The sequence below is a fragment of the Rattus rattus genome, chromosome 3 (assembly GCF_011064425.1).
Source record: "Rattus rattus isolate New Zealand chromosome 3, Rrattus_CSIRO_v1, whole genome shotgun sequence".
NCBI lineage: Eukaryota > Metazoa > Chordata > Mammalia > Rodentia > Muridae > Rattus > Rattus rattus.
This window is the reverse complement of record NC_046156.1, coordinates 158,769,547-158,787,785: the sequence shown is the minus strand read 5'-3', so window position 1 is coordinate 158,787,785 and position 18,239 is coordinate 158,769,547. Positions and strand designations below refer to the sequence as shown.

General features: G+C 37.2%; 1 protein-coding gene across 1 annotated transcript in view; it reads left to right on the top strand.

The window, feature by feature from the left end:
- Positions 1–18,239, top strand: part of Cdh18 (cadherin 18) — a 242,554-nt gene that overhangs the window by 183,637 nt on the left and 40,678 nt on the right. Inside the window, exon 6 of the mRNA XM_032898746.1 lies at positions 1,092–1,228. Within this exon, the coding sequence (XP_032754637.1) occupies positions 1,092–1,228 (137 nt within the window). The remainder of the gene's footprint in view (positions 1–1,091; positions 1,229–18,239) is intronic.

Sequence of the window (18,239 nt, the reverse complement as noted above, 5' to 3'; positions counted from 1 at the left end):
CTACTATCATAAAAAGGTGGAGCTGCTTTTATTCTCCAAAGGCTACTTATGCTGGTTCTGTAATCTTATTTCTTTTTCTCTTTCAATTTCTTTTTAAATTGGGTGCTGCAGTTCCAATGAGTAGAATTCATGGTGATTTTCTTTGAGGCCGCATTTCCTGCTTAGAAAGCATGCTCTGAATCTGTACCATGTTTTGTCCTTTCTTTCCATTCTCTACATCTACTCAGCAGTCATCATAGTCATCCTGTGTCAGTCCCTCACTCTTTCATCCATCTCTGTAAGTGGGGTTGTCACTTGAGCAGCATAACACAGCAGACACAGAACACATGCACAGGTAGCAAGGAAACATTAGTGTGACCTAATGTACTGATGTAACTGAGCAACATTCGTAGATTTTTCTGTATCTTTAATCTTTGAATGAAGTTAGATAATTGCCTTTGTAGAATGAATATTTCTCATCTTTGAGATAAGAATGCTTGATGTATGAAAACATCCCTTCATTCATTTTAAATACTTCTCATTGTATGAGATGAAAACTCTTTTTAATACATTTTTATTATTTCCTACATGTGTAATAATGTGCTTTGATCATTGCCATATTTTAACTCCTCACAGAATCACAACTCACTTCATAATATATATATATATATATATATATATATATATATATATATATATCAAGGAAGTTGAATTTGTGATGATTATACACTAATAGATCTGGAGATCTGGGTCATTAACTGGAACATGGTCCCCATGTGCTGCAATGTTGACTGGCTAGTTGTCAGCCATGTGATATGAGTGTTTGAAAGTGATTTTGGGTTAACTGCAAGAGCAGGATTTTCTCTTAACTGCTGAGCCTTCTCTCTTCACAGAATTTGTTACTTTTTTTACAGTATTTTAAATATGTTTTTCAACAATTAAAGAGCTGTTATAGGTTCTATAATATTTAGTTGTTAAAGATTTCATGTCAAATATAGACACTAAAGTACAGTCAGATTTTAATTTACCTGATCCAATCACTCCCTTTATTATGTTATATTGTTCTTCATTGTCGTCACTTACAAAGAATGCTTCCAATTTCTTTCTTTCAGGTATTTCATCAACCACAGTACTGAAGAGGAGAGATTTTTCAACATTGATGCAAATACTGGAACCATTAAGACATCCAAAGTACTGGATAGAGAAGAAACACCCTGGTATAATATCACAGTGACTGCTTCAGAAAATGGTAAACTGCTTTATGTACCCCAGGGCAGAGTGTTACTGTGCATGAAATTATAAGCAGAGATTTGTGACCTGCAAGGTACTCCCCATATCTTTTGTCAAAATCTCACAGAAATGTATAGTTGAACTTATTCAAATATCTGGTTGTAATGAGTGAGTCTGAGAGATTTTCATTCATTTTCATCTCAGCATGAAGTTAGAAAATTGGCTTTATGGAATAATTAGTCCTCATCTTTAAGTCAAGAGTGCTTGATTTCCCTCTTAATTTCACTACTTTTCTGTTTCATGCACTTACACTTCACTTATGCCACCGAGTCTTTTCAATAAGGGTACTCATTATCTGACAGTTCAGCCCTGGGACATCACTATAATATCCTTGCTTGAGTTAGTCCTTATAGAATTATGGTGAAAGAATTACTTGGAAAATATCAACGGTGTACCTAACCCTTCTTTAAGCAAATCTTACAACACAATATTAAAAACTGGACACCAATTGAGGACACTACATAAATATCTCAAAATTTCCTATTTTCTTGATACTGGTATCCTAATGTGTTGGGAAATGAACACATTAGCCTCGGTTTAAAATTGTAGATAAAAATGGCATAAGTCTCTCTGAAATATTTCAACACACTTCTGACGAAAACCATAAATCTAGTAATAGGAATATTTGATAGTGAAAAATATTGCTATACCAACTAACATTATGCTCTTTCCTGAGGATGATCAAGGAATTAAAAACGTTTTAAAAGATGCATTTAGATATGTTTGGTATGGTAGATGCCTTATTTACTTATTTGTTTATTTATTTACTTATTTATTCACTTTACATCCTATTCATAGCCTCTTCCTCCTCTCTTCCCAGTCGCACCTTTTCAAATCCCTACCCTCCTTCTCCTTCTCCTCAGAGAAGGAGAGTCCCCCTTGGTTACTACCCCACCCCGGAGTATCTAGTTTCATCTACCGATAGGAACATCCTCTCTCCCACTGAGGTCCAAACAAGTAGTCCATGTAGGGGGAGGGGTATCCAATGGAGGAAACAGAGACCTAAATAGCCCCCACTCCACTTTTTAGAGACGCACATGAAGACCACGATGCACATTTGCCATAAATATGTTAGGGGGTTTAAGTCCAGCTCCTATATGCTTCCAGATTAGTGGTTCAGGAATTGTGAACCCCCATGATCCCAGTTTACTTGACTTTGTGCATCTTCTTGTGCTGTCCTTGACTCCTTTGCCTTGCTCACTTCTATTCCCCACTCTTGAACAAAATTCCTCAAACTCCACCTGATGTTAGGCTGTGGGTCTCAGAATCTATCTGTATTCATTGGGAGAGGAAGTCTCTCAGGAGAAACGTGTGTTAGGTCCCTAATCGAAGCATAGCAGAGTATCATTAATAGTGTTAGTGGTTATCTTTTTCTTCTGAGAAGGATATAAGTTGGGGCAGTCACTAGCTGGCTGCTAGTCTCTGCTCCATCTTGTAGGCCAGACAATGTTGCGTTGAAAGTCTTCTCAGTGGATAGATGTCCCCCTCTCTCCTCTGGAAGTCCTGCCTGGCTACAGGAGATGGTCACTTCAGTTTCTGTATCTCTTTCTGGTAGGAAGCACAACTAGGCTCACCAACGTTGGCTCCTGCCCTATCCTCCCCTGTCCCAGGGCTGTAGCAAGTCTGCTGATTTTCATTTTCAATCCTAGCCCTCACCCACACTCCTCCTCATACTTGATTCCCATCCCCTTTACCCTTTCTCACCCCCTTTTTTTAGTGGATATTTTAAATTTGCATTTTAAATGTATCCCCTTTCCTGGTTTCCCCTCCAGCAAGCCCCTATCCCATCTCTCCTCCCCCTGCTTTTATGAGGGTGCTCCCCCACCCACCCTCTTCCTCCTGCCTCCCCACCATGGCATTCCCTGACACTGGGGCATCAAGCCTTCTCAGGACCAAGGGCTTCTCCTGCCACTGATGCCCCTACAAGGCTGTTCTTGGCTACATATGTGGCAGAGCCATGGGTCTCTCCATGTGTACTGTTTGGTTGGAGGATATTATTGTTCCTGGGAGCTGAGAGTTCTGGGGTGTCTGGTTGGTGGATATTGTTGTTCATCTCTGGGGTTGTAAACCCCTTCAGCTCCTTCATTCCTTTCCCTAACTCCTCCATTGGGGACCCTGTTCTCCATCTGCCTTCGGTGACTAGTTTCACCTTCTGAGTGAGATTCGAGCATCGTGCCTTAGGACCTTCTTATTACCCTGTTTCCTTGGATCTGTGAAGTATGGCATGGTTGTCCTGCACTTCATGGCTAATGCTTTCTGGCTCTTGGCTACCTCACTCCAAACGATATGCTCAAGTTCCATCTGTTTGCTTGGAATTCATGATATCCATTTTTTTTTATTAGTGGGTTAGTATTGCATTGTGTAAATGAACCACATTTCCTTTATCCACTCTTCAATCGAAGATCATTTATATTGTTTCCAGCTTCTGAAATCAAGCTGTTATCAACATAGTTTAAAAAGTGTGCCTGTATCTAGTGAGGCATCTTTTGGGTATATGCCCAGGATTGAAGTAGTTGGTTCTTGAGGTAGAAATATTCCTAGTTTTCTGAGAAACCACCAAATTGATTTCCAAAGTGATTGTACAAATTTTCACTCCCATCAGGCATGGGGGCATGTTCCCCTTGCTCTACCTCCTTGCCAGTATTTGCTGTTCTTGATCCAGTCATTCTGATGAGTGTGTCTTTTTAAAGTATATAATTCAGTTGTTCTTTACCACAATGAATGCTGAAACATCTTCATTTTCCTGCAAAGTAAGGGAAGCCACAGATACATCCCTGTCGTTCTAGAATGGATTTTTATTAGTACTTCCTCGAGAACAATTGTAGACAATGGTTGATTTACCTTGTAGACAGAGTCATCAAGACTCTGTAACTTCTCATGCCCAAATAAACCTTCCCATGTTGGTTTCTAGCACATTTCATTTAACTCTCCTTACTGTAAGGTTTCAGTGTTGTCTTACTGTTAGGTTATTAATAATGTTGCCATTTCTGTTTGCATGGAAATAGTAGGGTAGGAGTGTTTCCACTGCATTACTTTCAGTATATTCTTCAGGGTAGAACTGTGGTTATACATGATAACTCCATGCCTAACCACTTCTCTAATGAACCATTTTCCTAGAAAGCTAAACCATTTTTATATTCCTGAATATGAGATCACAAGTTCTGCATATTGAATTCCCTGCTTACCCTCTGCTGAGAGTGTGAAGCGATAGCCTTGTGTTTTGTCCGATATCTTTGCTATAATTCCATGCAAATCTGTGACAACCTTTACTTATTCTGTCCATATTATTTATATTCTTTCTTAAAAAATCATAATTTTAATAAATTCTTTGAGAATTTCACACAAACAATTCATTTGGATTATGATGCCCTTCCATTTCTCTTTATAATTCCTCCCAAATCCATCAGCCCTGGTTTAGTTTTTTCCTTCCAACTTCATTCACTCTTTCTTTCTTACAAGCTGCAAAATTGATTTTGTGTTGCACACAGACTCCCAAATAGGATGTCGTTCACTAGAGCAAGAACAACCTACCTTAGACATCATTCACTATTTCATGGCCAACCTACCTTAGCTAAGTCATCAACTCTCTTTAGTCCTTTAGTCATGAACACAAGAGTACCATCGACTTCTCTGCATCCATGCTGAAATGTTGCATGACTTGAACTTGTGCTGGCAGTCATAATGTGAGCTGATAAATGCTTGATCCTGTCATTTCCAGTAGATACCACTGAATTCTTCAAAACCTCTAACTTTTATAATGCTTTTGCCTCTTTATTTATTGAAATTATATTATCATCATAATATTGGAAATAAAATGTTCACTAGACCCTTTAAAGTTCTGTTGTAAAGAACATATGAATGGATTCATTTCATGTTATTCTGGATAATTTTGATTTTGTCAATATTTAGGCCAAATGTGTAATTTTGCATCCTTTTGTTGAATCATTTAAATGGTTAATGAATAATATTAAAAATGAGATGATAAACTGAAATTAATATGTTAAATCTATAAAGGAATATTGAAAAGGTCAAGGGAATCTCTCAGAAGAAAGAACTAATTCTTGGGATTTAGGTAGGAATAGTTATTTACCACTGAATCATTACTTAATTCCCAATAACATTTGCATTTTGGACAAACCAGTATATAAATGGACAGAGTCATGATGTTAAAAAAAAATGTATCATTTGTAGTCTTTACTACAGGAAAGTCCTATTTTTGTAAAGGTAAAATCTTAATTATTTATTTGATATTTTTTATTTGCTATTTCTTCTTGTGAGAACAGAGTTAATACATATCTACTAAGTAAAACATTATAGTAAATTGTAATTTTCTGCAGTTTATAGTTGGTAATAAAAAAGCCTTAGAGACCCATTCAATGAGCATTACTGAAATATAATTTAATCCTAACCATAAACAGGTGTACAGAAAGAATAAGCACTAGTTATGATTTTATAACCATGTTGGGAGATTGCTTTCTGAGATGCAGACAGGCTGGTACCTACTGCCAAGCCTAACTGTCCCGCAGTATTGGCAGAGGATCTCCCATAATTGTGAGACTTCACTTCAACATTAGCCACACAGGCAAAACATGTTCTCTTTAGGAATGTGGTTGCTATTTTTCCAGATTCTTTTTAAAACTCTTCTTAACATAATCTTTTTCTAGAGTAGATTACCCTATAGAATTGCTTTTACTGGTTAATATTTAAAGCACATTATTTTTTTCTGCTTTGGAAATTATGCAAATGAGAGAAGAGCCCTCTTGGGATAGAAGAGACGATTTAGGAGATGCAGAAATACTTAGGCATGGGGTGCATAGTACACATGTAATACTGTGCAACCCAAATGTAAGGACAGAGACTAAGGCTGGCCTAGGCTATATAGGGAGAGGCTGCCAAAGAAGTAAGAAAGCTGTGGTTTCTTTCCACTGAACAGACAATGTTATACATACAAGGTTATAGTATGACAATGAAGAATTCACCCAATGAACCTGTGTACATTCATTAAGGGCTGAAGTCAATCATAGAGACATTGACTAAATAAAATGTAAATGAGTTGATTCTTCCGTCCTTGTTCAGGTTCGTGATGCTTCAATCACCTAAGTACATAATAAAAGCAACAATAACATGCCTAGACTATGATATTATTTTCTTCTGCGACCAAAAGGAATTGTGTGTGGGTCTTTGTGACTACCATGGCCAATAGAGTAACAAACCACAGAACTGACAATGAGCTAAGTATTCTGTGCTGACTCACACTTGAAATGTCTGACCATGAGTTCTTTATTTTAGGTATATGTGAGCACAGCATAATATGGTTTAAAAAAGCAAAAAACAAAAACCTTTTTTAAATGATGTTAATTAACTCAATCCTGTTTAGAGAATAAAACTTAAGACATTACTTCATCTACTCTTTAAAGTACAAGGGGCATATTTCATAAAGATAAATTCTATAGAGTGACTGAGAAAAACAAGCTCATGATAAGGTTCTGGGGGTTAGGGATATCAGTGTGATCTCAGGCACATAGATAGCACAAAGGTAACAATGGCATAAACCACATTAACTCCCACCCTTATGGGTGGAAAGCAAGTTACAGAGCTCTCTCCTTGGAAGGACACTCCTGTGTGTTTAACATTCCTCATTCCGTTCATGCTTATCTGTTAGCACGAGGACTACCATACCTCCCACATCCTGGGATATCTGGCTCCTCCATGCTGTACTTTACTGGATATACTATCCCAACAAATACTTCAGTGAACCCAGACAACAGATATTACCATCACGGAGACAGAACACTGAAGCATAACAAAAGGTGTATATTTGAATTTACAGTACATCTTTGTTTTCTCTGTGCATTACATGATCCAATGACTTTCAAGAGCGAGCATTTGTCCTACAGTTTATCCTACGAAGGTTGATTAAGATTTTGTAAATTGTATTTATTCAAATTGTGAGATAATATCATTTTCATATTTGTTAAGAGGGCACTAGAGTAAGATATATACAAAAAGTTCTCTGTAAGTTCAGAACTAAAACTTTTATTGCATCCTCTATTACAGTTCTTGGTGTGTTACTACTTTGTAAAAAAAAGCATCTGTGGAAAGCTTGCACCGTTGAAATTTGAACCAAAAGGGGTTTGAGTATAATCTCTCCATGATCTCTGGAGGGAATTAGGGAGGGAGGGAATGAAGGAAGAGGGGGCAGGAGGGGAGAGGGAGGGAGGAGGAGGAGGAGAGAGAGAGAGAGAGAGAGAGAGAGAGAGAGAGAGAGGAGATAGAGAGGAAAGGAGATAGAACAGGAAGAGTCTGACTTATCAACAGGCATTATTGACTCACAGTCTCAGAGCTTTGCAGGTCTTCACAGCTCTGAAGTGCAGAGTCAGAGTGTGAAGACAGGCTGGCAAACAAGCTGACTTGAACAAGCAGAAGCTTCCACTTCAGGGTGAATGCTATCAGGAAGGGATTTCTTTATCCCTTGAGAGTCAGTCTTTTTGCTGTGCTCAGTTCTTTATGAATGATGCTCAAGTACAGCATGAAGGACAATCAGCATTGTTTGGCCTGTCAATTGAAATGTTAATCTCAAATAAGACTGCTATAGACACTTACAGAATTAAATGGGACTGGATACCTCAGGAGTCCATGATCCAATCAAGGACACATAAAATTCTTTTCAGCGTGACATAAGCTTTCACATTCATACTGTTCGTATTTTGCAACTTCTAAGTCTATGTCAAGACTGCTTATGTCCTTTGTATGGATTGTGTTTTTTGACAATTATAAACACATGTAATACATTCTGATTTCTGTCCCCCCACCCCCTCATTTATTTCCTACTCATCCCTAAAATGCTTACCCTATCCATATGTAATATCAATCCTTTGTTCAAGATTCAGAATTTTGGGTTACGGTTTAGGACCCACTTATTTTATCTAGGACTATCTACTTGAGCAGTGGAAAGGGAACATTCACTAGAGCAGGATGAAGTCAGCAGTGGTACACAATTGAAGGCAGCGGTTCCCCTTCCCCTGAACCTATCAACAGCTAATAGTTTGGCTTTAAAGGAATCCTTTCCCCTCCGTCTATGCCAGATTGTAAGGTCTATTCCTATTCACACACAGTGATATCATCTACTCCTGCTGGGCGAACCTGATTGCAGTAGCTATGCCTTACCTAGGAAGTGGTATTTCAAAACCTGTCTTCAGATCTTGTGACTCCTATGTACTCTGCATTTACGTCACCCTGGAAGTGATATACTTTATCACTCACCGCTCCAATGTAGTGAGATTCTGTTGTCTGTGACCTTATTCCCATATCTGTGAACTTCAAATTCTGATATTTAATTTAATTTATTTAACTCCCAAATGCTGCACCTCTCCCAGTCATCACGTTGAGGTTCTCTCCCCCATTTCCCCTCTTCTTTTACTCTGAGAGGGTGATGCTTCACCACGTATTAAAACCTGGTGCATCAAGTCACGACAGGATTGGGCATATAGTCTACCAGTGAGGCCAGGCAAGGCAGTCCTGTTTGGGAATGGATACCAGTCAGGCTTTAGGGTAGAAACTCCACTTCTGTTGTTTGGAATGGAAACTGAACTTCACATCTGCTATGTATGTGTCCGTTCAGATTGTATATGCTCTTTGGATGGCAACTCATTCTCTGAGAGCACCCGAGGGTCCAGGTTAGTTGACTCTGTTGGTCTTCCTGTGGGATTCACTTTCCCTTTAGGGGCTTTAATCTTTCCCCCAAATTTCACTAATAGTTTCCAACCTCAGTCCAATGTTTGTCTATGGGTATCTACATCTGTCTGAGTCAGCCACCGAGTGGAGTCTCTCAGAGGGCAGTTATGCTAGGCTTCTGTCTGCAAGCATAACAAGAGTATCATTAATAGTGTCATAGATTTGTGATGTCATATGTGATGGACTAGTTATTGGTGGGTCATTCCTTCAGTCTCTGCTCCATCTTGGTTGTTGAATTTCATTTAGACAGGACAAATTTTGGGTTGAAAAATTTGTGGGTAGGTTGGTGTTCCTATCCCTGCAGAGGGAGTCCTGCCTGACTACAGTAGGTGGTGTCTTCAGATTCCATGACCCCACTGTTAGACATCTCTGATAAGGTCACTTACATTGACTCCTGGGAGTCGCCCCCATAGCAGGTCTCTGGGATTTCTTAAGAGAGTTTTTCCAAACACCCCCATACACAGCAATTGCTTTTCTCTTCATTCTTGTTGCTTTCTCAGTGGGCTTCTCTCTGCCTTTCCCCACACATGATCCCCACTCCCCTTGCTCTCACCACCCCCTCTCATAATCAAGTCTCTCTCTCTCTCTCTCTCTCTCTCTCTCTCTCTCTCTCTCTCTCTTTCTCTCTCTCTCTCTCTCTCTCTCTCTCTCTCCTTCCCTCCCTCCTTCCTCCCCTCCAATGAGTATTTTGTTCCCCTTTTTAAGAGAGATTGAAGCATCCTTGGTCCTTCTCTGTGACTTGTCTTCTTTGGGTCTGTTGGATGTAGCATGTGCCATGGGTGGCACAGGTTGGTAGGAAGAGAGTGAAATGGTTTCTGCTCCTGGAACAGCCCCATTGTGAGTTCCACAAGTGGCAATGGCTGCTGTGAGTGTAAGGCTTGTTTGTGGAATAATGTGCATATTTGCTAGAACCAATACTAGCAATTGAGGACTCCTTCCTTCCAAGGAAAGTCCTCGCGTTAGTGTTAATGACTTTATGATAATTAGAAACAGTGTGAGTTCAGGAGTAGAGGGTGTGGCTATGTCTCAGACAAACAGTAAACACTAGGACCTCAGGACAGCCCAGAAAGCTATGTGCAAGAGCTCTAATTACATGAGTTTGAAAATATATAATTTCTCAACTATGAAAAAATAAGGATGCAATAAGAATTATGCGAGGAGCTTCACAAATTTAAAGGAACAAAAGGAGCTGCGCTGTGAGCCAACTTGAAAAAAATAAAGAGATTTAGGGAGTGATGAGTTTTTTTGTTTATGCATACAAAGACAGGTGAATTCCAGAGTTCAGGGTCAGCCTAGGACACAACAAAGTTAGAACTAGGCATGGTGGAAATGGTAATTTCACCGCAGGGTCCCACCTAACTGTGTTTAACAAAGGGAGACAGATCTCTGATTTCTTATGGAATGTTAAGAATAAAAAAGGAAGCTTGCTGTCTTCTAATAATCAAAGGGCTGGGGTCTGGGATGTTGATTCATAAGATAATCAAAAAGAAACCTGGAGTAAGTGACTGGATTGATGTGTAGAAAAGAAGACTGGACATGTGCTCTGCAGGAGAAGCACTATTCAGAGATGATTTTAGGATAAAAAGAACTGATTGGAGAACTGACACAAGCAATTATTAGAATAGCAAGCAAGCAGGACATGGACAGAGAAATCTTAGAATGCAAGGGTCGAAGATGCATTGAAGCATGGTACCTCAGACTCAGAAAGTATGCAAAAGCAAAGAGCGTTTTATTGTGCAGAAATCCAGCCTTCTGGGGTATCCCATTTACCAAGATGCATCCCATTCCTCAAGATGTTGATGCCTGTGGGAACTCACAGGCCAAATGTAAAGCACGTTAGGTGACCTTTATCTTTTTTTTTTTTAAGATTTATTTATTAACATGACTACAATGTCTGTCTTCAGACACACCAGAAGAGGGCATCAGATCCCTTTACAGATGGTTGTGAGCCACCATGTGGTTGCTGGGAATTGAACTCAGGACCTCTGGAAGAGCAGACAGCACTCTGAACTGCTGAGCCATCTCTGCAGCCAGGTGACCTTTATCTTAATTGGTTGACAAGAGCCAATCTCTAGGGACATTCCAGAACCATTTTTGGTGTGTGTGGGCCTGTACAATGTGGCTGAGGAAGCCTGAAAACTCTTGCTGACTTATTGTTTTTGTTTCTGGCCAGGTAGCAGGGCAGCTTCTGACAGTGGGGCAGTTTCTGATTGGCTGCTGGAGGCCTGGAGGTTTTCCAGTTACTGATTTGCCTGTACTTGACCAGTTCTGGGGAACAGAAATTTAGGCCCAGTCTCTTGACCTTCCAGTTTGAAGTCTGTCATAGAGTCAGCCTGTCTCAGTCCTCTCAAGAATAACAAGCAACCAGGACATGGACAGAAAGGGCTCTTAGAATAACAAGCAAGCAGAATATAGTCAGAGAGCTTGATAGAGAGAAAGCAGAACATGGAGAAACGCAGACTGGAAGAGCTGTATCCAGCAGAACACAATTTGACTTCAAGTCATTCCTTTCCCTGCTCACAGACACCCTTTCTCAGAATCACTCTCAAAGTCAAGACTGGCCTAGGCAACCATGGATATTCTGTGGCTAATATCCACTTACCAGTGAGTAGATACTACGCATGTCCTTTTAGGTCTGGTTTAGCTCTTTCAGGATGGTATTTTCTAGTTCCAGCCATTTGTCTACAGAATTCCTTGTAGAATTCCTTGATGCCCTTGTTTTTAATAGTGCCTGTATCCATTTTTTGGCTAAGGGACATCTGGCTTGTTTCCAGTTTCTGACTATTATGAATAAAGGTAGTAGGAACTTAGTAGAGCACGGTTCCTTGTGGAATGATGAAGCATTTTAGGGAGATCTGACCAGGAACAGCAGTATAGCTGGGTTTTTTTTGAAATATATGCAACATGGGTTTATTCATAGCTTCCAATTATGCCATGTTTTTATAATTATTACTAATTTCATTTTTAGTTTTGCTTTTTAGTTAATCATCTTTAGAAGTATTCAAATGAAATAATATCCAGAAAATTCTTCTTAACTTATTAGAAAAATTACAGCTTCTTCCTTTCTAGTCTAGTTTTCTGTAAGGGTTAGGTATAAGCAAATAATATCGCATTGCACTTTGCCAAGTGTTAACATCACATTACATTTTGCCAAGCATTATTGCTTCTACTATATTTTTGCCATTTTGCACGTAAGAACACCTGTATTTTAACTTTACTGAACAGCCTACTTCAAAATACTTATTAAAATTATTGGCACAAATATTTTGATGACATCAACTTTGTTAAATACAGGAAATATTCTCTCTTCCTAATTTTTTCATCGATGAAAGGTATGGCCCACAAGACTATCTACCCCTGTCTCTCACCGCATCCCTCTCTTTTTCTTTTTTCTTTTCCTTCTTGCTTCTTCTTTCCCTATGAGAAGCAATTTTTATGTCTTCTCTACTTATTCACTCTTTTCTTGTCATGCAAATATATTTAAGGACCAAGGCCCCAAGTTTTAAATTTAATTCAACTGCTCAACTGGTAAATTCACGTGGTACAAATTAAATTTAGGAGTTATGAAGGTAGTCCCAGTTGCCTTTAATCTGAAATTATTTTTTAAGCAGGTGCATATAATAATTCAAAAATCTATTAGCAGAGAATGAGTGGTTTCAAGTTCCCAAAGCTTCTACATATCATTTTGTTACTGTCACTATGATATTTTGATATATGTCTTCCACAAATGTGTTCATATCATCAATTTTACTCAGCACACACAGAGATCAAATTGGCACGGTTTCTTCCTTTGGCACACAAAGGGAATATCAGCAGTGAAGTTGGTTTTGCTTTCACCAATAGTCAAGAGAAATAAGACACTTATCTGGAAATCTGTGTGTGCATATATATGTCAATGTCTATGCTAAGGAGTGACGGGCAAAATTTGTACTCCAAATAAAAACCTAAAATACCTGTTAGGAATATTATTCACACATCTTCTTAGATGACTAAAACAAGAATGATTTTAGTGAATGGTTCAGATTCCAGGCTGTCCAGGAAATAGTTGTATAGGTTTTGGCTATGATGTTTTATTCAGTTGAGGACTCCAGGCTATAGGACTGTACCACGTGCCATTCAAGGCTATGTCTTTCTGTCTTCCTGCTCAATTAAATCTTTCTAGATTCATTAGAGTGTTCTTAATGATTCAAGATTCAGTGAAGATGATGATAAAGATTGACTTACACTTGGAGGAAAGCATTGTATTATAATATGAGTTTGTGGGTGGAAGGGTTTGTAACATCTTGGAGTCTATCAAAACTCCTTAGAGTATTTTTTTCTCTTCTTTTTCAGAGTTGGGGACCGAACCCAGGGCCTTGCGGTTGCTAGGCAAGCGCTCTACCACTGAGCTAAATCCCCAACCCCTAGAGTATTTTTATTTATGAAAAATGAATCAGTTTTCTTAGGTTTAGAAGACATCTATTAATCTACAAAACATTTAGAGAAATGGGTTTCAAATTTTGTTTGATCTGATCTATTTTTTACTGATTCTTCAGTTTGCTGCATTTTTCTGTTGTTTATTGCCTCAAGTTTCATTGCCTTATAATCAATAACCTGTAACATTTTCTATGCTACATGCATGCACAGTAACTTGATGAGAATCATTACAATATCATTACATACTAGAGAACATGCATCATGACTCACATCCGAGAAAGACAAAGCACTTCTTGTAGTTGTAGGTAATCCTGCTGCATTGAGATATTTCCTAGGATAATTCATATTTTCTGTCTCTAAAATCTTATGTGATATCTAGCATGTTTCCATAATTGTAGAGATGCTTGTAGTTATTCATATGGTGCTAGACATACTAACTACGGACCATCAAGGACCAAATTTTTCATCCTTATTTATTGAACATTTATTGAGTGTATTAAATTTTACTTTTTATATTAAACTAATATGCTGATATAATTGATGGCTTATTGATTGTGACATACTCTAGAGGAAATTAAAACAAGTTTGCACATTGAAAAGAAAATTGTCATATTTACTCATTTTTATTTGAAGCGTTAATAATTTTACAATAGTTCATATCTGCATCCGAATGGCCAAAGACAAGCCTGGGGTCAGAGAGGGATTCTGAGAAAGGGATGTCTGTGATTGGTAAAACAAAGGACTTAATGGTTCAAGATTATGGCCCGTGTTCTGCTTCAAATGTCTCCTTAGACAGCTCTCTGTAGATATATCTTGGGTCTCTAGTCTGTTCAAGGAAACCGGGAAAGGTAATAATTGAAATGTAAATAAGAAATATCCAATTTAATAAAGATGGAGAAAAATAAATAAATAATCAAAATCAAAAAAAAAAGAAGAGAGAGGAAGCTTTCTGATAGAAACAGCTCTCTGAATAGCTATTAGAAAAAAAATCTAAAAGCTCTCTGGATAGCTTATGAGATTTCTGAATAAGAAATTCTTGGATTTTCTAAAAAAAATCTCAAAGAGCTGTGTTTGCTCTGCAAGCAGTTTTCTTTGGGTAGCTATTAGAAAAAAATTCTAAAGTGCACCATTTGGTCTCCATGGATATTCTGACCAAAATCAGAAATCCTGTTAGAAAATTTTCTTAAAGAGTTATGTTTGCTTTGTAGTACAGCATGAGGTCAGGGATAGTGATTTCCTCAAAAGCTTTCTTATTGTCGAGAATGGTTTTTGATATTCTGGGATTTTTTTGTTATTCCAGATGAATTTGGAAATTGTTCTTTCTGTCTCTGAGAAGAATTAAGTTGGAATTTTGTTGGGGATAACATTGAATCTGTAGATTGGTTTTGGTAAAATGGCCATTTTTACTATATTAATCCTACTACTAATTCATGAGCAAGGGAGATCTTTCCATCTTCTGAGGTTTTTTACAATTTCTTTCCTCAGAGACTTGAAGTTTTTGTCATACAGATCTTTCACATGCTTGGTTAGAGTCATACCAGGATATTTTCCATTATCTGTGAATATTGTGAAGGGTGCCATTCCCCTAATTACATTCTCAGCCTGTTTGAGATCTGCTAACAATAAAATTTAGGAGGAGGAGGAGGAGGAGGAGGAGGAGGAGGAGGAGGAGGAGGGGAGGAGGAGGAGGAGGAAGGAGGAGGAGGACGAGGAGGGACGAGGAGGGGACGAGGAGGAGGAGGAGGAGAGGGGAGGAGGAGGAGGAGGAGGACGAGGACGAGGAGGACGAGGAGGACGAGGAGGAGGGAGAGGAAGAAGAGGAAGAGGAAAAGGAAGAGGAAGAAGAAGAATTTCCCTCTTCACCTCACAAATCAGCATTCTATGACCCTAGCCCCTTAGGAAAAGGACAGCAAGTACAGTTTTTTTTTTCCCTTAACATTACAAAATAATTCAGAGATCTGTCTGCCTTTTTAAAGTTAGCTGGGTACCATCCTCCCTGAAATAACCCTTCTGACCATGCCTGGACCAAAATTTACTCTGTCCCAGGCTGACCTTGAATTCAGTAATCTTCCTTTCTTTGTATCTTTTGACATGCTGGCTCAGTGTCATAGTGGAATTGCTTCCATTTTTCAAATACAAGAAGCCACTCATATAATTTATATTGCATCCTTAACTTTGCATAGTTGAAAAAGCATATATATATATATATATATATATATATATATTTGAACTCTTAGAGTTCTTTTCTAAAGCTTTAAAAGTTGTCCTGAAGATCACAGCATTCTACCATTTTGCTGAGACAATAGATCCACCCTTGTTCTCAGACTCATGCTGTCTCTAGTAGCATGGAATCTTTTACCTTGGCAGACAGGGTATTCCTCAAAGGAAGAATATACATAAATTATGAACATGAACATATATACATTGTTTCAGTAACAAACCTTATGCCCAATGCAATCTTCAACTCTGGTGGCTATGTTCCATGGCTGGAACCATTCTGCACCTTACATGGCCAAGCAGAACTCTGCAACTAACAATGGTATTGGAGTTATTTTAAGCATTTTTGGTTTTAGTATTAGGGATGTTGCTGATATATTAAACTTTAAATATACTCCATGTATATTGTAGAACATATTTCCTGTCATATATCCTAGATGCCTATATATACATATAAAGGAGTATTATTGGTAATATTCTAGATTGTATTATCAAATACATACTATTCACTTAAGTTTTAATAATTCTATGTTTAGAAGAAATTTAACAACTTACCAATTTATATTAAATGTTATTCAATTTTCTTATTTTAACTCATTCAATATAACTCATTCAAACTAACTGTTATATTTAGTTCCAAAGAAGCTTAAAAACTTAAAAATCTAGAAAATTAAAGTTTATAGAAAATATTATTTAATATCTGTATGAGTCTAGGATTTTAGAAATTGTGAAGTGACTACTGTAATGGTTTCTTTTATTTAATCATGTGTAATTATTTTCTTTATTTACTGTATTAAAGTCAATAATATATATGTATATATATATATATATATATATATATCTTGCCAACAAAGAAAATTACCTTAATAAGACAGTCATGCATAATATTTTTTACAGAATCTGAAATAATATTTTTCCATATAAGTTTTGCTTCTGGTCATTACAAGCTTTGTAATTTGGAGAGGTTATTTAACAAGACATAATACATTTTTTTTCTCTGCAAGAAATTCTTACAATGAGGATAACAAAAGAATCTTAATATAATACTTTGCACATAGTAAAATAATAAATGTAAGTCCTATGACTACCATAAACTTACTTGGAAATCATGTTAAATTAATACCAATGATTATTAGATATACAATGAGAATGCTATTATATTTTGGAAGAAATTTGAATATAATATATACAAGATAAAAGTGGAACTGAGTATATATATATATATATACATACATATATATATACATACACACACTACACACACACACACACACACATATATATATATATATATATGTATATATATAAACAGGAAAAGTTAAACTCAAATAGGATAAAATTTTATAGTTGAAGCAATTCACAGGTAATATGCATTTTACTCTTTTACTATTTGTTTTCTATAACTTTCCTGTATTAATTTTGAGAGTGACTATTACGGTCTTATTCAGAAGGAATGTTGATTTGGCTTACATTTCTAAAGTTTCTTCAATCACATCATTGTGACATAATGAAATGGGCAGATGTTTCTATATTTCTATAGTTTAAAAATTCACACCCATTTGAAATCCCTTACCAATTCATCGAAACAGTCATAGAGATTCTGAGGCATTCCCCTTTAACATTAATCCTCTCTACTTATTGCCCATTAGTCATTTATTCCAATCTTCGACACTTCGAAAACTCCAAATAAACAGAAACATAAATTTCATAAGACCTACTGTATAAAGTTTATATGCTTGTGCCCTTATTATCTTACTATATGCCAAGTATTATGTCAAGATTCTTTGGCGATCCACAGTGTAATAATTACTTGCAGATGAGAAAATATATTCTTTTTTGGTATATAACCTCTTCAAATTCCAAAACCTTGTAATGACCAGAACCAAGATTTACATGGAAGCAGTATTATTCAAGATTTGTAAATTTAAATATTATGCATGACTGTCCTATTAAGGTAATTTAAAGACTTCACTGGAAATAAAGTTACTTTTAACATATAAAGTACATAGATGTTATCTCAATGAATAAATAAAGATAAAAATAATATGTGATTAAATAACAGAAACCTTTACTACTGTTCCTTGATATATAGTCTCTCTCTCTCCTGTCCCTTGATATATAATCTCTCTCTCCCTCTCTCCCTTCCTCCCTCCCTTCTCTCTCTCTCTCTCTCTCTCTCTCTCTCTCTCTCTCTCTCTCTCTCTCTCTCTCTCTCTCTGTGTGTGTGTGTGTTTCAAGCTGGGCTTAAGTGTTCCCTCATCTTGTTTTTATTTATCCACCACAATTCACACAAAATAATTGTGTTCACTTATGGACCTTCAGGGATATGTACATAAGTGTAGAGAGAATATCATGATCATATCATATAAACTAATACATTCATCCCCTCAAATATTTATCATGATAATACTTACTAACTAGCTTATAGTAATACTAATTTTAGCTCCAACTGGATTATGCAATGGATTATTTGAAGTTTCTTGATTGGCAAGTCTCTTTTCCATTTTCATTAGCCAGATTCAGGTAACTAGTATACTTAGTGCTTCTATGAGGACAACTCATTTTGACAGTAACTTGGGGTACACATTTTTCCAGAATAGAAT